We start from the raw sequence: 14,080 nt of genomic DNA, 5'->3' as shown, positions 1-14,080 counted from the left end.
AATATCTTTCTCATCTTCTTACAAGTTTTAATTATCTGCAGTGCTGAATTTATTTCAAGTCACTGTCAGTCCTTGCTTCTCTACTAGATAATCCCTGCTACAACTGTAATCATTTCTAACCTTAAAAAACTAACAACCTTAATCCTGAAAAATAGCTGCTATCCTTAATTTTCTGCAACATGGTTCTGACTTCTCATCAACCTTTTGCCTACGAAAGTTGACTTAATAAAAAACCATAACTCCCCAAGAAAGCTTTATGGACCTCGCTCACCTCATAGAGGTAAACAGCGTACAATGACTCAGTTTTCTTTCCTTCATCACCATGCCCAGATATCAGCTGCTTCAGTCACATTCCAGAAGGACTTCCATTTGTTTAAAAGAGAGAGTGGGTGCATTACTGAGGCAGTTTCATGCATGCATCTTGCAGAGGCAAGAGAGTATACTTATCAAAAAATTTCAGTTGCATACTTGAAGGAGTATATAGGGCTTTGGTGATATAAGAGATGCAGGGAGACTTTTTTTATCTTTAAAGAAATTATGACATAAAATAAGAAGAAAATGGAGTTAGGGTTGGAGGGTGTATAGCCCATATGTCAATTCATTATCAACTTTTTCCATCTGTGACCAGGGTTGTAAATTTTATCTTGCATGTCACTTCTGAGGAGAAAAAGGAAAAGAATGACGCTTATTTATCAGGAAGCCTATATACGTTGAACTGGATTTTTCATAAGAGATGCAGTCTCAGGTTACTTTAACCTCTGATGTTGTCTCTTTTTTAAGATCTTACTTGTATGAATTAAAAAATTTGGGACTAGGACTTTGCTGCTGTTGTTGTTGTGCTTGTATATATATGGAAAACTTACATTCTAATCAATCACTCCCCCTCTCTCCCTCCCTTTCCAACACAAGAAAAAGAAGACATGCTGGTAATAATGTATGATACTATGATTAAAAACTTTAATCATGTATGATACTGATCCTATTGATGGACCAGGGCCTTCCTTTTGTTGGAGACAAAACTCAGACCAACTATCAGTTCCCAAAATCTTGTAATAGATGGGATGTACCTATAACTATCAATCATAAGTTTATGGTAGGATCATTTGGAGAGTGAGCCCTTTCTTTACACTAGGTCTTGTGTTATGAAATTAGTAGCTCTTTCCATTTGTTGAGAACCAACCTGCTAATTAGGCCTTGAGCGAATTGATGAGCCCTTGGACAAGGTGCCACTTATGAAGGGCTTAGGCATTTTGCTCAACTTGTTTCATGAAAAAAAGGGGAGTGCCATTGCGAGTTATGTTTTACTTCCTTTTCTTTATATTTTACCTACTGTTCATATTTATATTTCAATAATCCCCTACGATTCACATATAAATTTTGCATTAGTGTACATGTAATGTAGTTGTGGTATTTAATTCGTCATTGCTGCTTGTAGTGAGGTTTGTCATCCATCACAGCCTGAGTAAATCAATGGAGACATACTATCAGGTTTTTTGTTTTTTTCTTTATCCAACTATGTTCACCTTGTTCCGAAATGCTCTATTCTCTCTGTAACCTCTCTTACTGCAGGAAAGTGGCCGAGCTGGACGAGATGGACTCCCTTCTGAATGCTTACTCTACTTCAGGCCTGGTGATGTTCCTAGGCAGGTAGATTTCCTTTGACATTCTGTGTTTTTTTTTATACTTTGGTCAACTAATCTGTAATCTATGAATTTGAAATTCTCTTAACAGAGTTGTATGGTGTTCTATGAGAATTCTGGATTGCAGAATCTCTATGACATTGCACGATATTGTCAGGTACTGTTCTCTTATTGTCATAAAGATTTTGCTTGTTTTTAGTTTCTGAACAGCACTAAATTAACCTTTATTTTGTTAACTTTGTTCAATTGAATGCATGCTTTATTTTGAAAAGGGCTTGTACACATATATACTTACACGTCTTTATTTTATCCTTTTCTAATAAATCTTCTACTTATATAAATAAATAAATAAAACCACATCTTGCTTTTTTTAATCCACAGCCAAATGATTCAAAATTTGCTTAAGTTTTACTGTTTATTTAAAGATCAATCTGACTAAAAAGCTATAACCAGTTATTGGTTGGAACGTTTTTATGATTTCTGCTTCTAATGATACTATTTTCTTTTACTGGTAGGGTAGATGTGCACCCAAAACTTTACCCTCCATCTCATTTTTGTGGGAAGTGTCATTTGAGTTAGGTTAAAATATGATTTAGTCCTTGAATTTCATGTTTGGTTTCATTTTCATCGCTGAACTATTTACTGTGTCAATTTGTTTGTGATGTTTTGAAATCATTTCATTGTTGTCCTTGTCGTGTCTTGCTGTGACTGTGAAGGAGAATTGTTGATGAGGTAGTTATTTTTTTCCCACCTGTGATTTTATTATTGACATGGCATGCTAAGCCTTAACATGGTTCATTTATTCAGTAAAGATGGCACCATGTGACATACATGTGATTCCACATTAGTTAGCAGTCCTAAGTAAGCCAAGTGCATGTGGCACAGCTCTTGTCTGATTTTTTTTTGAGCCTTACAGTGGCCTAACGTATCATATTAGCTGTTAGCAACACAAGGAAAGATGGGAAAAAGTTATGCAGTGTTGACAACTACTGTTCACATAATGATGGCAAGACAAAACAAGGGTTCTCAATGCATTAAGGACTGAATTGACACAATCAATGATTGAGGAACAGAAATGGAATCTAGTACATTGTTCAAAGACCAAAATTGTATTGTGAACAATAATTTACTTTGTTAATGATTAATTTAGCTTAAGATTTGCTTCTAGTTCATTGTTGATTCTATGTTTAGTAACGTTTTGAAGCTGGATGAAGTTTAAACGCTTATGATCAAGCGTATTTGTTATTCTTGCAATTGAACTGGATTGACACTTTTTAGCAAAATTAGATCTTTTTCAAAATTTTATTTTTTTCTATATTACTTTTATAGAAAAGTATATGGCCAAGTCTACCTACAAAGAGCAAGCCGTTATCATCCATATGTGATAGGCAAACCAGAACCTTGAGCCTTTTCTTGTCTTTGCTGTCCTACTAACTGTTTTAAAGTTTATTAATATTCCTAGCCTTACAATTATTAAAAAGGAATCCCTAGCCTTGCACCCTTAATGCATCTGAATTTATACCAGATACATGGTTAACTACATCTGAAATATATTTTAAGTAGCTTTCATTTTTGTTGCAGTCTAAAAGACAGTGCCGTCGGGGTGCCTTTTTCCGGCATTTTGCTGAGCCATTACAGGATTGCAATGGTATTGTTTGGAGTTAGTTTTTTCTACCATAATTGCTTTTCTTCTGTCATCTGGGTTTTTCAGATTCTTAAATAATGTAAAACTTAATTAAAATTGTCTCAGGGATGTGTGACAATTGTGCATTCTCAAGTGACGTGAAGGAAGTGGATGTCACTCGTATGTTTCATAAACCTTTGTTTAAAATAACATCTAACTATTCTTTTATGTCTCAAGATATTCCTGTATTGTTTCTTTGTTGGGTTTCTTTATCTTGAGCATCTAACTAGTCTTTTTTGCACTGCTTTGGAAGATGGCTCTGCCACTAATGTTTCTGGTTTGGACACTATTAATTTTACTTCAACTTTTTCATGATCTTCAGTCCTATATTTTCCTTAATTTCCATTTAGTCTCATTTTTGTAAGTAAGCTTGTGTTGCAATATTCTTACCTTCATATTGCATCTTTTATGATCTCTCACAGTTAGATGATGGTTAGATTGGTGGCAGACTTTATTATCTTGATTAATGCAACTCTTCCTGTTCAAGTACCCTTTCTTCATCCATTTCTTCTCTTTAGCATCATTGTCTTCTCAGTCATCCTTCTCTTTAGATCCTGAAGCTGTTAGTTCCTTCATGTCATCAAGTTGCGTCCATGCTATGTGAAGTGTTTTAATTGAGGAAGCATCATAGGTTGTCCTTTGTGCCTAAGAGTGAGTTGTGTCAATAATTTTTTTCACTTAGTACATCAGATATTTGGGTTCCAAAAAGGCAATAAAAGTCCATCATATTGTCTTTGTATACGTCTTGGGCACTTGGGCTGTGCCTGTTTTTCTTTAATGAAATTTAGTTTTACTTATATATATATATATATAAAATAAAAAATAAAGTGTCCCATCATATTTGGGCTTTAGGTATTTTGGAATTTTTGTTTGATACTTCAATTCGTATCTTTATATTTGATACAATTTTTTTCTCAATTTCTTGATGGTCACAGCATTTAAATGTATAATTCATTTTTTTTTTTTTCACATACAATAAGATGGTGTGCAAAAGTGTAAGTTGAGACATTTTTTGGAGAATACTTGATGTAGGACAACCTAGGCTTCCCACCTAGATTAGTCCTACCGAACCTATGGCTTCACACCTAAGGTGTTTGGAATCACCACCAAACAAATACTATGCAATCTCTGTTATAATATCAATAATAATAATAATAATAATAGTCTGTGTATACAAAAGAAATCATCCAGAGCTTTATATGCAGCTTCCAGGAATCACAATGATAAGGATAAATTCTCCTAAACAATTCAAATACTAATCCGATAATCCTAAACAATTTCAAATACTAATCCGATAATCCTAAATAAAGGATAATGATGAACAACTAATCCTAACTAACTCAAATACCAATCCAAACTAAACAAATAACTACGTTACAATTTGAAAATATCCACTGAAAATCTAAAATGAAATATTGAAATAACTTTTGATTATGCTTCTGCATTAATACCTGTGCACTTTTATTCCATGCTAGTGTTCCAAAACCATATTGGAGTGATGCAGTGCCAACAGCCTATTATCTTATCAATTGCATGCCTTCTGCTGGCTTTGGTGCTTATATCCCTCATGTTATCTTGTCTCCTGGTAAAGTCTTGTTCCATTTATCTCCTAAGCTTTTTGGGTGTATTTTCTTTCTTCACATCTTAGGTCCAGGAGGTGATAAACTTGATCCTAGATCTCTTAATGTATTTTTCCTAGGTATTCTTGTACTTAGAAGGGATACAAGTGTTATTCCCTTAAACTTTGCCATCATTTTTTAGCGTTGATGTCACTTTTCGTGAGTTGACCTTATATTATTCTTTTGATAATTCTCCTCCACATGTACCTTGCCTCCATTCTCTCCTCCTACCACTATTCCCAAAAAACTATTTCTAGTGTATAGTCCTTAGCAACCAAGTCCCATTGAGAATTTTCCCTAGTTTGGAATCCACTTTTTGATTGTGATGCTCTTCCTACTATGCTGCATAAAGATAAGTTTACTTGTACTTGTCATCCCATTTCCCGGTTTGTAACATGTCTCCACCTTTTTGTGCTTTTATTTCTTGTGTAAATTATAGGGTCGATTTTGGTCTCAAATTTAATAAATTTTGATTTGGTCTTCGAAAATTTAAAAAATGGTACAATATCAAAAAAAATTTAATATAATAATATCTTATAAAAATCAACACATCATTCATATTATATTATATTTCTTTATTATTTGGTTAAAAAAAAAACCCCAGCGTAGATTAAAAAAGAAAAAAAAAGACACTATTTGATTAAAAGGAAAAAAAAAAACACATTGAAAGACATTGAAACAATAGCTTCCTTGAGATATAGGAGGAAAAAAGAAGAAGGAACAACGTTAAGCACACAGACACAGTGGAGAGGGAGGGGCAGATTTGGTGTTTTCCCTCTTACCCTACTCCTCTGTTTCTCTCCTAAAATCACCCCAAATTGGGGAGATAAGATTTTGGTGGGCCCAGAGAGAAAAATACCTAGGCCCCACCAAGATCTCTCCAATTTTCCACCCCAACCAAACAACCCAAAAAACCCTTTTCTCTCCCCTATTTTCTATCCTCCCTGTTTTCACCCCAACCAAATGGACCCTAAGTCTATCCAGGAGTCTTTGTCATCTGTTCCAGGCTGGAGAAAAACATTCCATCAGAATGATACTTGGGACATAGTTTCTCTTCCATCCAGAAAAAAAAAAAACTATTGTTGGTTACCACTGGATGTATACTGTGAAGAACTTGCTGGACAGTTCTATTGAGCATTTGAAGGCTCAACTTGTTCCGCCCATTCTTGAGTTTTTTAAATTTTAATTTTATCGCTTCCCTTTCTATGTTATTAAATATATGTATGTCTCACAATTGATGATTATAGGTTTCTATATTAATATGAGAATTGTTTGCAGGTCTTGCACAACTTATGGTTTCTTTGCTGCAAGATGTGCAAGAGAATGATCAGAGAATGACGATGCTACAATTGATAGACAAAATGAAAATAAAGCACAAGGAACTAGGTTGGTTTTATGCCTTTAATTCATTGTCCACTCTGTTGAATATGAATAAGCTGGATATCATGTATAAGCAGAGCTAGGCAACCATAGATATTATGTATATGTTAGTATTACCAGTATACGATACTGCTGCTATTTGCTCATGGCTGATTTTTTAACGATACTGCTGCTATTTGCTCATGGCTAATTTTTTATTCGAAGACTTTGCCCATAACATACTTATTGATTACTTAGTGAAGTGGAAAAAAAAAAGGATCAAATACTTATTGGTTGCATCTTTTGAAGATGGGACTGTGCAAGAGTCAGATTTCCAGCTGGGATGAAGTGTGGTTTGAATTATCTAAAAGGCAAAGGATTAAAGACCATCAGTGAGGTGGTTTTTGCTACTACCATCTATCAGATTTGGCTCCAAAGAAATAATAGTATGATTCTCTTAGAGAGGACTGTATTGTCAAGAATATTAGGGATGTTGTAAGGTTTAGAATTAGTGGTAGTGGGAACTGGTAAATTCAAAAACTCCCTGCAGAACAGGGCGTTATGTGCTGTGTTGACTGTGGAGGATTCCTAGATCTATTCTTTATAAGGCACTTAGGAATGAGGATGGCTCCTCTTGCACTATACCTATAAAAATATGCGGTAGCAGGCAGGTATGGGCACAGCAACTAGATGGGCTGCTCGAAAAAGATTCTCTGCAATCTACATCATGGACTGGTTTTATTGCTAATGCCTAACACTATGTTCCTTCTATAGTTTTAGGTATTAGTAACAATATTTTGAAAGATGTCCTATAAAGCAATGGTCAATGCTCCTAATATTTCTTTTAGGATTGTTTTGACTAATCATAACCGATACATGAAGCTCTCCTCCTTTTGTTCTTCGAAATTCATGTCATTTTTATTAATCCTTACATTGTATCTTTTTTCTTTCTTTCTTAATTTTAATGCACTGCTGGAAGCCAATACCTTTCTGTCTATCATATGGTAATTTATCGTATTACAAATTCCCTAGGTTCTGAACTGAAGAGAGAGGAAACAGAACAACTTGTCATAAAGCTTATATTAGATCGTATATTGGTAAGAATCTCCTCTCTTGACCTTATATATTTTTTTAAAATCTTGATAACTTTTCTTGGTGAACTGCTAAAAGCCGTGCAAAAAGTTGCTTAAATTTTATTTGTTAATTACATTCAATGTGCTACAAAATTTGCAAAATTACCATGTTCTGAAAGAGGAGAAAAAAAAAAAGGTTTGAACAAAATAGACCTACTAGTTGATTATGGCATTATATGCTACAGTCCTTTCTGCACACATTGTGCACAACTGATAGGATTTCCAATACATGAATCGAATTTCACGTTTTTCTAACGAAAATAATTTTACATTAGAATTTGAAGCAGTAGTGACTAACCATTTGCAATATGGGTGTCAGTAGAGAATGTTTTTCATCTGTCTGACACAATCATTAGGGTTTTTTTTTTTTTTTTTTTTTTTTTAAGGTAAAAAAAGGGAGATAACTGGTGAGTTCATTGCCCCAGGCCCACTTGAACCCTACTCATGAATGGCATGGGACCATCCGCACAATTAATGGGGAGTGCCAATGCTTGAACTCTCAACCTCTAACTCACAAGTTGATGAGTTGGAGGGCTTCCTACCACTAAAGCATCTCTGCGGGTGGTGTATAGCAAATTCACTAGTTTGCCCAATGTGGCAAAAGAAATTAATAAAATTAATTTCCATCATGCTAGATGTCAAAGTCTATAAATGTCACCCTAATAGCTCTGCATGTTTTAATTATTGAGCATAAAATATCAGGAATTTTAATGTTCATTTCATACTTCTAAATTTGTTCTATAAACAGAAAGCTAGCCACGTCATGAAAAAATAAAAAAATAAAAATCATTTACAGACATATGGACCCGCAGCGGAGAGTGTAACACACAAAAGACCCTGCTTACTTTCTTAAGACACAGATGCATGTGAGCACAAATACAGAGACACATGCAAAAATAAATGTGTTAGAATGATATCTGGGTTTGTGAGCTTTTGAATTGAACCTTGGTTAGGTTGGGCTACTTCTATAATAAACAAGTCTAGCCAAGCCTTAAGCCAAGTGTTTGTGACAAGCTTGTGAGCGCTTTGCATTTTTAACCAGATTCTTCCTACCTTGGTCTTTTAAAAATCAAAGGGGTGTGCCAGTGTGGAATGCTAACTTGTAACTGGGCTATTTTTGGTAATGCTGTCTAATTGGATATCCATTGTAGAAAGCCATTCTATTTTTTCAATCTATGGTTTAATGGATTTTTGTAACTTTTGTACTTGATTGTTATGATCCCCAGCTGTATATGTCGTGTATACTTGGGTGATTCTTTTTTATGATTTGAATAAAATTTACATCGCTTATTAAAAAAGAAAAAAAAAGAAAAAAAAAAAAGGGCTATTTGCAGTCTATAATACAGAATTGTTGTCCAATTATCTGTATCTAAAAGATCTGTAATATGATAAAATCTGCCTTTAAAACTCTGTTCTTTCAGTTTACCAATTGAAAATTTGCTCTTTTTTCAACTCTGCATTTATCAGTATTTTATATGGAACCAATGTATTCTTGATGTAGAAAGAAGAATTTCAGCATACAGCTTATGCCACAAATGCTTACGTAACATTAGGGCCATTTGCCAAGCAAGTCTTACATGGTAAGGGTTCTTCATTTTGAAAGAAAATGCTTGCTCATAAGTAGTTAAATTTCTGGAATTAGTCTATGAATTCTGTTACTTCAAACCCCTTTCATGATATTTACAACAGTTATTTGCAGAAGGTAGCCATAAGTTCAACCGGGGTATTCTTGTTATGAACCTCACCTGTTAGTATCTTTTTAATTGTGTACTCCATGTGGTACTTCCACTCTCTCTTGATGTTTTTAAGTCAGCAGGACTTACCTGAACTAATAGGATATTCCATGGCAGTAGGTGCCTTTCTAATGGTTCAAATCATAAATCTTCAGATTGAGTTGCTATATTTACCGTTCTTGGATTGATTCTTCAATGTGTGAGAAACATACAGCAAGGTAGACTCTTGAAAATATAATAATTAGATCGGATTGCTCCCTGCCTCAGCTGTTTATGGACGTATTCCCTTAAAATGATACATCTTGAACATATATATATATATATATATTGCTGTTTCTCCTTACATTCCTGAATGAGCTCAATTGGATTACTGCTGTCGTTTATTTTTAACTTATTTCCTCTTTCAGTCCACCATTATCTACTTGTCCCAGTAATATTTTTCAAAAAAGAAAATTTTTTATAATAGGCCTAAGTGCACTGCTTACGAAAATTTTTTATAATAGGCCTAAGTGCACTGCTTACTTTTTGTTAAATGCATGTAGGAAAGAAAAATGTGAAACTTGAAATTTCTAGCGGAGAGAAGAATACAGCTAGTCGGAAGTCAGCCAAACGCAGTCTTTCATCCTCTGTTTTGGAGTTCAAGCTTGATGAGCTTCGGAAAGAAGTGTCTTCGATCCATGGGAAAATATTCCCTCATTCTGTCCTGTCTTCTCAACAAATCAGCATGATAAGTGCGCAGAAGCCAAATTCATTGGAACAGGCAAGTTCACTTGTCCAATTGGTTTTGAGTACTAATCCTTCAATGAGTTTGTTTCAATAATGTCTTGGTTTGTTGATCTTGTGGCTTGTGCATCTAATATGGTTATGAAAGCCACAATAACATATTCATTTGAACTCAGGAAAAGGGGGGCGGGGGTTCAAACGCATTGTGGGAAATGTAAATATGTAGTATCAGAAATATCATGTAAATGCAATTTTCACAATATTTTTGTTCAGAGATCTTTCAAAATTTGATCATCACCCTTGATTTTGAAAATTTATTACAAATGTGATGACTGTGATGTGATACAAATATGAAAATTAAGGTCTGGGGAAAATATTTGTGAATCTAAAGTTTTGGATGAATGTGAATCTAAACTTTTTAAAAAATAATTATGTGTATTAATAGGAACCTGTTGCAATTTTGAATTCTCAAGCTTCGGAACTGAATTGTTCATTTCTTTTCTTCTACTGAAACCAGAGTCATAACATATCAAATTTTTCTTACAGTTGGAGAAAATCATTGGAAAATTGAAGACAGAGAAGTATGGAAGTAGAATTCTTGAACAAATTGAGAAGTACCGCGATTATGTTCAGACTGATGAGTTAAATGAAGGGCAAGGAAGTCAAAATAGAGGCACCAAACTGCGGAAAACCAAAAAGGATCAGACTGATGAGTTAAATGGAGGGCAAGGAAGTCAAAATAGAGGCACCAAACGGAGGAAAACCAAAAAGGATCTCGTTGTCATTGAAAGCAGTGATGACGAAGCATGATATGATCAGTAATTTATAAATTGAAACTTGAAAGAGGATCAGTAATTCAGAAGTAATTTAGAAATTGAAGAGGCGATTTTGTCATTGCCTCATTCCTTCACCCCTTTTGGAGAGGTAGGACTATGTACACTCTCATGTATATTTATAACTTGAATATTTATTTGAGACAGTGAAGTGATCTTGATTGTTGTTAAAGTTGAGTTCCTTGGTGGAAATTTAATTTAATTTTTAACTTTGAATTTAGAAAGGGAGGAGATGGGTGTGTGGTGTCGGGTTTGGGCGAAAATGGGTAATTACCCATAAAAAACAAACTATTTAGTTAGTAGGGTCCGTTTACAAACTATATATATTTTTAGCAACTTGAGTCTCAAAGACTCGATTTTGGGCCCCTAAATCGAGCCTCTTAGGCTCGATTTTCATGGGTTGTTCCTGTCTGATGTGGCACTTTGTTCAGGTGGCGTCTACATGGAAATCGAGTCTTAGAAACTCGATTTCCAACCCAAAAATAAAATATTAATGACCCAAAATGCAGAAACAGCGGAAAGAAAAGGCAGAAAGAAAGAAAAAAAAAAGAAAGAGAAGAAGAAGAATAAGGAATGGCGACACAGGCCGCGCGCGACAGATCCAGGCCGGCGACCCAGGCCGTGCGCGACCAGGTCACCGTGCAACCCAGGTCGCCGCGCGACTGTTTCTGGTTTTTTTTTTTTTTTTTTTTTTTTTTTTTTTTTGATGAACGTGTTGTGGTTTTCTGGCTTTCTTCTCTGTTTCTGGGTTTTCTTTTCCTGTTGCCCTTGTGGTTTTTTTTGTTTTGTTTTCGTTTTAAATGTAAATCGAGTCTTAGAAACTTGATTTTCATGTAGATGTCACGTGGAAAAAGTGCCACATCAGACAGGAACAATCCATGAAAATCGAGCCTTAGAGGCTCGATTTAGGGATCCAAAATCGAGTCTTTGAGACTCGAGTTACTAAAAATATATATAGTTTGTAAACGGACCCTATTAACTAAATAGTTTGTTTTTTATGGGTAATTATCCATTTTCGCCATCGGGTTTGACAAAATATATGAAGAAATTGAAACAAAAGAAGAAAAAAAACTTTTGTTCATTTTCAAATGAAAAAAAGAAAAGAAAAGCTTTTATATACTTTTCAGTTTTCAAAATAGATTTTCTAGAGCCATTGGAAGTTTTTTACTTTTTCTTTTTTGATTGTTTTCAACCAATTGTGTGACAGGTTGAATGATCTAGAATATGGAGAAATAGCTTTATTCTATTTTATTATTTTTCAATTACGGAAAAATCATGACTTATAAGCTCTAAGTTACTATGGGTCTAAGGAATTTGAACTTTGAATGTCTCCAATGAACACTTCTAGGGGTGTTAATTAATCTACAAGGCTTTTGGTAACTCAAAGTAGTTGCTTGAGCAAATATGTGAGAATAATTGAAATTCTTTAAATTATGAAGTCAATTACATAAGTACAAGTGTGTAGTCCTGTACATATGCACATGTACAATTATACAATTTAAATTATATATTTTTTAGAAGATATTCAAATTATACATGGTATTTATTTACACTTTTTTTAAACTATATATTTCTAAAATATGTAATGGTTTTTGATTTTTTATATATATATATATAGTTTCTAATCAGTTCAAAAAATATAATTATATTATTATGTTTTAATGTGATTACTCATAAGTTGATATATCAAGTTCTTAAAGTCTAAAGATAATTTTTGGTATTTATCGTTATGTATTGCTATGTAGTAGTATGTAGATACTTCATTTTGCAATATTTGTTTGTCCTCATTGAGGGCAAAACTGTAGTTGCATATCTCAATGGGTAAAATTGTAATTTTGATTGTCAGATATCCTAAACATTCAAATAAAATAAATCTAGAAGTCCATAATAATCAAAATCGTGTCATGTGCTTCATTTGAACCATCAGATTAAAAGTTATAGACAAATCAAGTTTAAATTATTAACAATTTAACATGCATACCTATGATTAGGAATAGGCACATGTGATTATGGTTAATCAATTATGATTGGGGTTGTACAAGAATCCCCATCCGGACAGACAAGCTGAATCAGATTCAAACCCACTGAACTGCATAACAAGGTTTCCAATTATGAACAAGGCGGTGGTCAAAGGCATTCTTGCTCAAGGCTGATTTTTTATTCAGAGGATCAAATACTTTGGTTGCATCTTTTGAAGATGGGACCGTGCAAGAGTCAGATTTCCAGCTGGGATGAATTGTGGTTTGGATTATCTAAAAGGCAAAGGATTAAAGAACATCAGTAAGGTGGTTTTTGCTGCTGCCATCTATCAGATTTGGCTCCAAAGAAATAGGAGAATTAATAATAGTAGGATTCTCTTAGAGGACTGTATTGTCAAGAATATTAGGGATGTTGTAAGGTTAAAAAATTTTATTTCCTATTTTCTCTACAAAATTTTCCATCCACCCTATTTTACCTCCAAACAAACACAACATTAGAATTAGGAATAAAAAGAAATGGAACATAAGTAAAATTGTTTAGGAGTAATATAAAATGAATTAAATGAAGAAATCATTTTATAACATTACTATTATGTTCCTATTTTAAAATAAATAGCTGAATGTAAAGGGGTATTTAGGTAGTTTTAATGAAAATTTTATTAAACTTAGATTGTGTTTGGTTGGGTGAGAAGGAAGGAAAATAAATGGTAGGGTACATGTGTTTTCTCTCTAGGCTTACCAAAATGTTTTCTCCTCAAAATAGAAAAAAAACTGAGTGGAGATGATTTTTTTCTTGATCGACAAAAATGCCCATGTGCACCTGCCTTTATTTATTTATTTTTCCTTCTCCCTGACAACAAGTAACGTCTTATTATTTTTTTTTTTTGGGCAACGTTGCCTCTTCTCTTCTTCTTTTTTTTTTTTTTTTTCTCTTCTCTCTCTCTCTCTCTCTCTCTCTCTCTCTCTCTCTCTCCTAGGCAGTAACTTGCCTCTATTCTTTTTTTTTTTTTTTTTTTTTTTTTTTTTTTTTGATTTTCTAAGGCCTGGGTGTGATAATTGTTTAAAAAAAAAAAGACATGATTTTTATTTTGGGACATGATTTTTATTTTTTAATAAATTTAGGTGATTGCTCTTTTTTGTGGTTATTTGTCATTTTTTTTTTAATTGGGCATCATTTTTTAACAAGGGTATATGAGTAAATTTTTCAAATTCATTTTTTTCTGTCCCTCCACTTTTCCACTCTCAACCAAACAAAAAGAAGAGAAAATAAAATACTTTCTATCCTCCCACTTTTCCACCTTTCCAACCAAAAGGACCCTTAATTCTAGTCCCTCCTATATCTTTCCATTTTACTTAAAAAAAAAAAAAAAAAAAAAA

The 14,080-nt window shown here is 33.7% G+C and overlaps 1 protein-coding gene across 4 annotated transcripts in view; it reads left to right on the top strand.

Moving 5' to 3' along the window:
• The window catches only part of LOC126708009 (ATP-dependent DNA helicase Q-like 2), a 28,425-nt gene extending 17,529 nt beyond the window's left edge, over window positions 1–10,896 (top strand). The window contains exons 12-21 of one of the 4 annotated variants that reach the window (XR_007649169.1): window positions 1,436–1,488; window positions 1,570–1,647; window positions 1,732–1,797; window positions 3,222–3,288; window positions 3,391–3,444; window positions 6,222–6,329; window positions 7,335–7,399; window positions 8,937–9,015; window positions 9,125–9,386; window positions 9,711–9,845. Coding sequence is in view for 3 of the 4 variants with exons in the window: in XM_050407803.1 (XP_050263760.1) it covers window positions 1,436–1,488; window positions 1,570–1,647; window positions 1,732–1,797; window positions 3,222–3,288; window positions 3,391–3,444; window positions 6,222–6,329; window positions 7,335–7,399; window positions 8,937–9,015; window positions 9,711–9,928; window positions 10,438–10,701 (1,052 nt within the window). In the remaining variant the exon portion in view is untranslated. Of the gene's footprint in view, window positions 1–1,435; window positions 1,489–1,569; window positions 1,648–1,731; window positions 1,798–3,221; window positions 3,289–3,390; window positions 3,445–6,221; window positions 6,330–7,334; window positions 7,400–8,936; window positions 9,016–9,124; window positions 9,388–9,710; window positions 9,929–10,437 lie in introns of those variants that run through there. The other 3 variants (XM_050407803.1, XM_050407805.1, XM_050407806.1) reach the window with 3 other exon arrangements.
• Window positions 10,897–14,080: the final 3,184 nt, after the last annotated feature.

The sequence above is a fragment of the Quercus robur genome, chromosome 12, assembly GCF_932294415.1.
Source record: "Quercus robur chromosome 12, dhQueRobu3.1, whole genome shotgun sequence".
NCBI classification, from domain to species: domain Eukaryota; kingdom Viridiplantae; phylum Streptophyta; class Magnoliopsida; order Fagales; family Fagaceae; genus Quercus; species Quercus robur.
The sequence above is the reverse complement of the archived record's forward strand: the minus strand, read 5'-3'. Positions and strand labels throughout refer to the sequence as shown.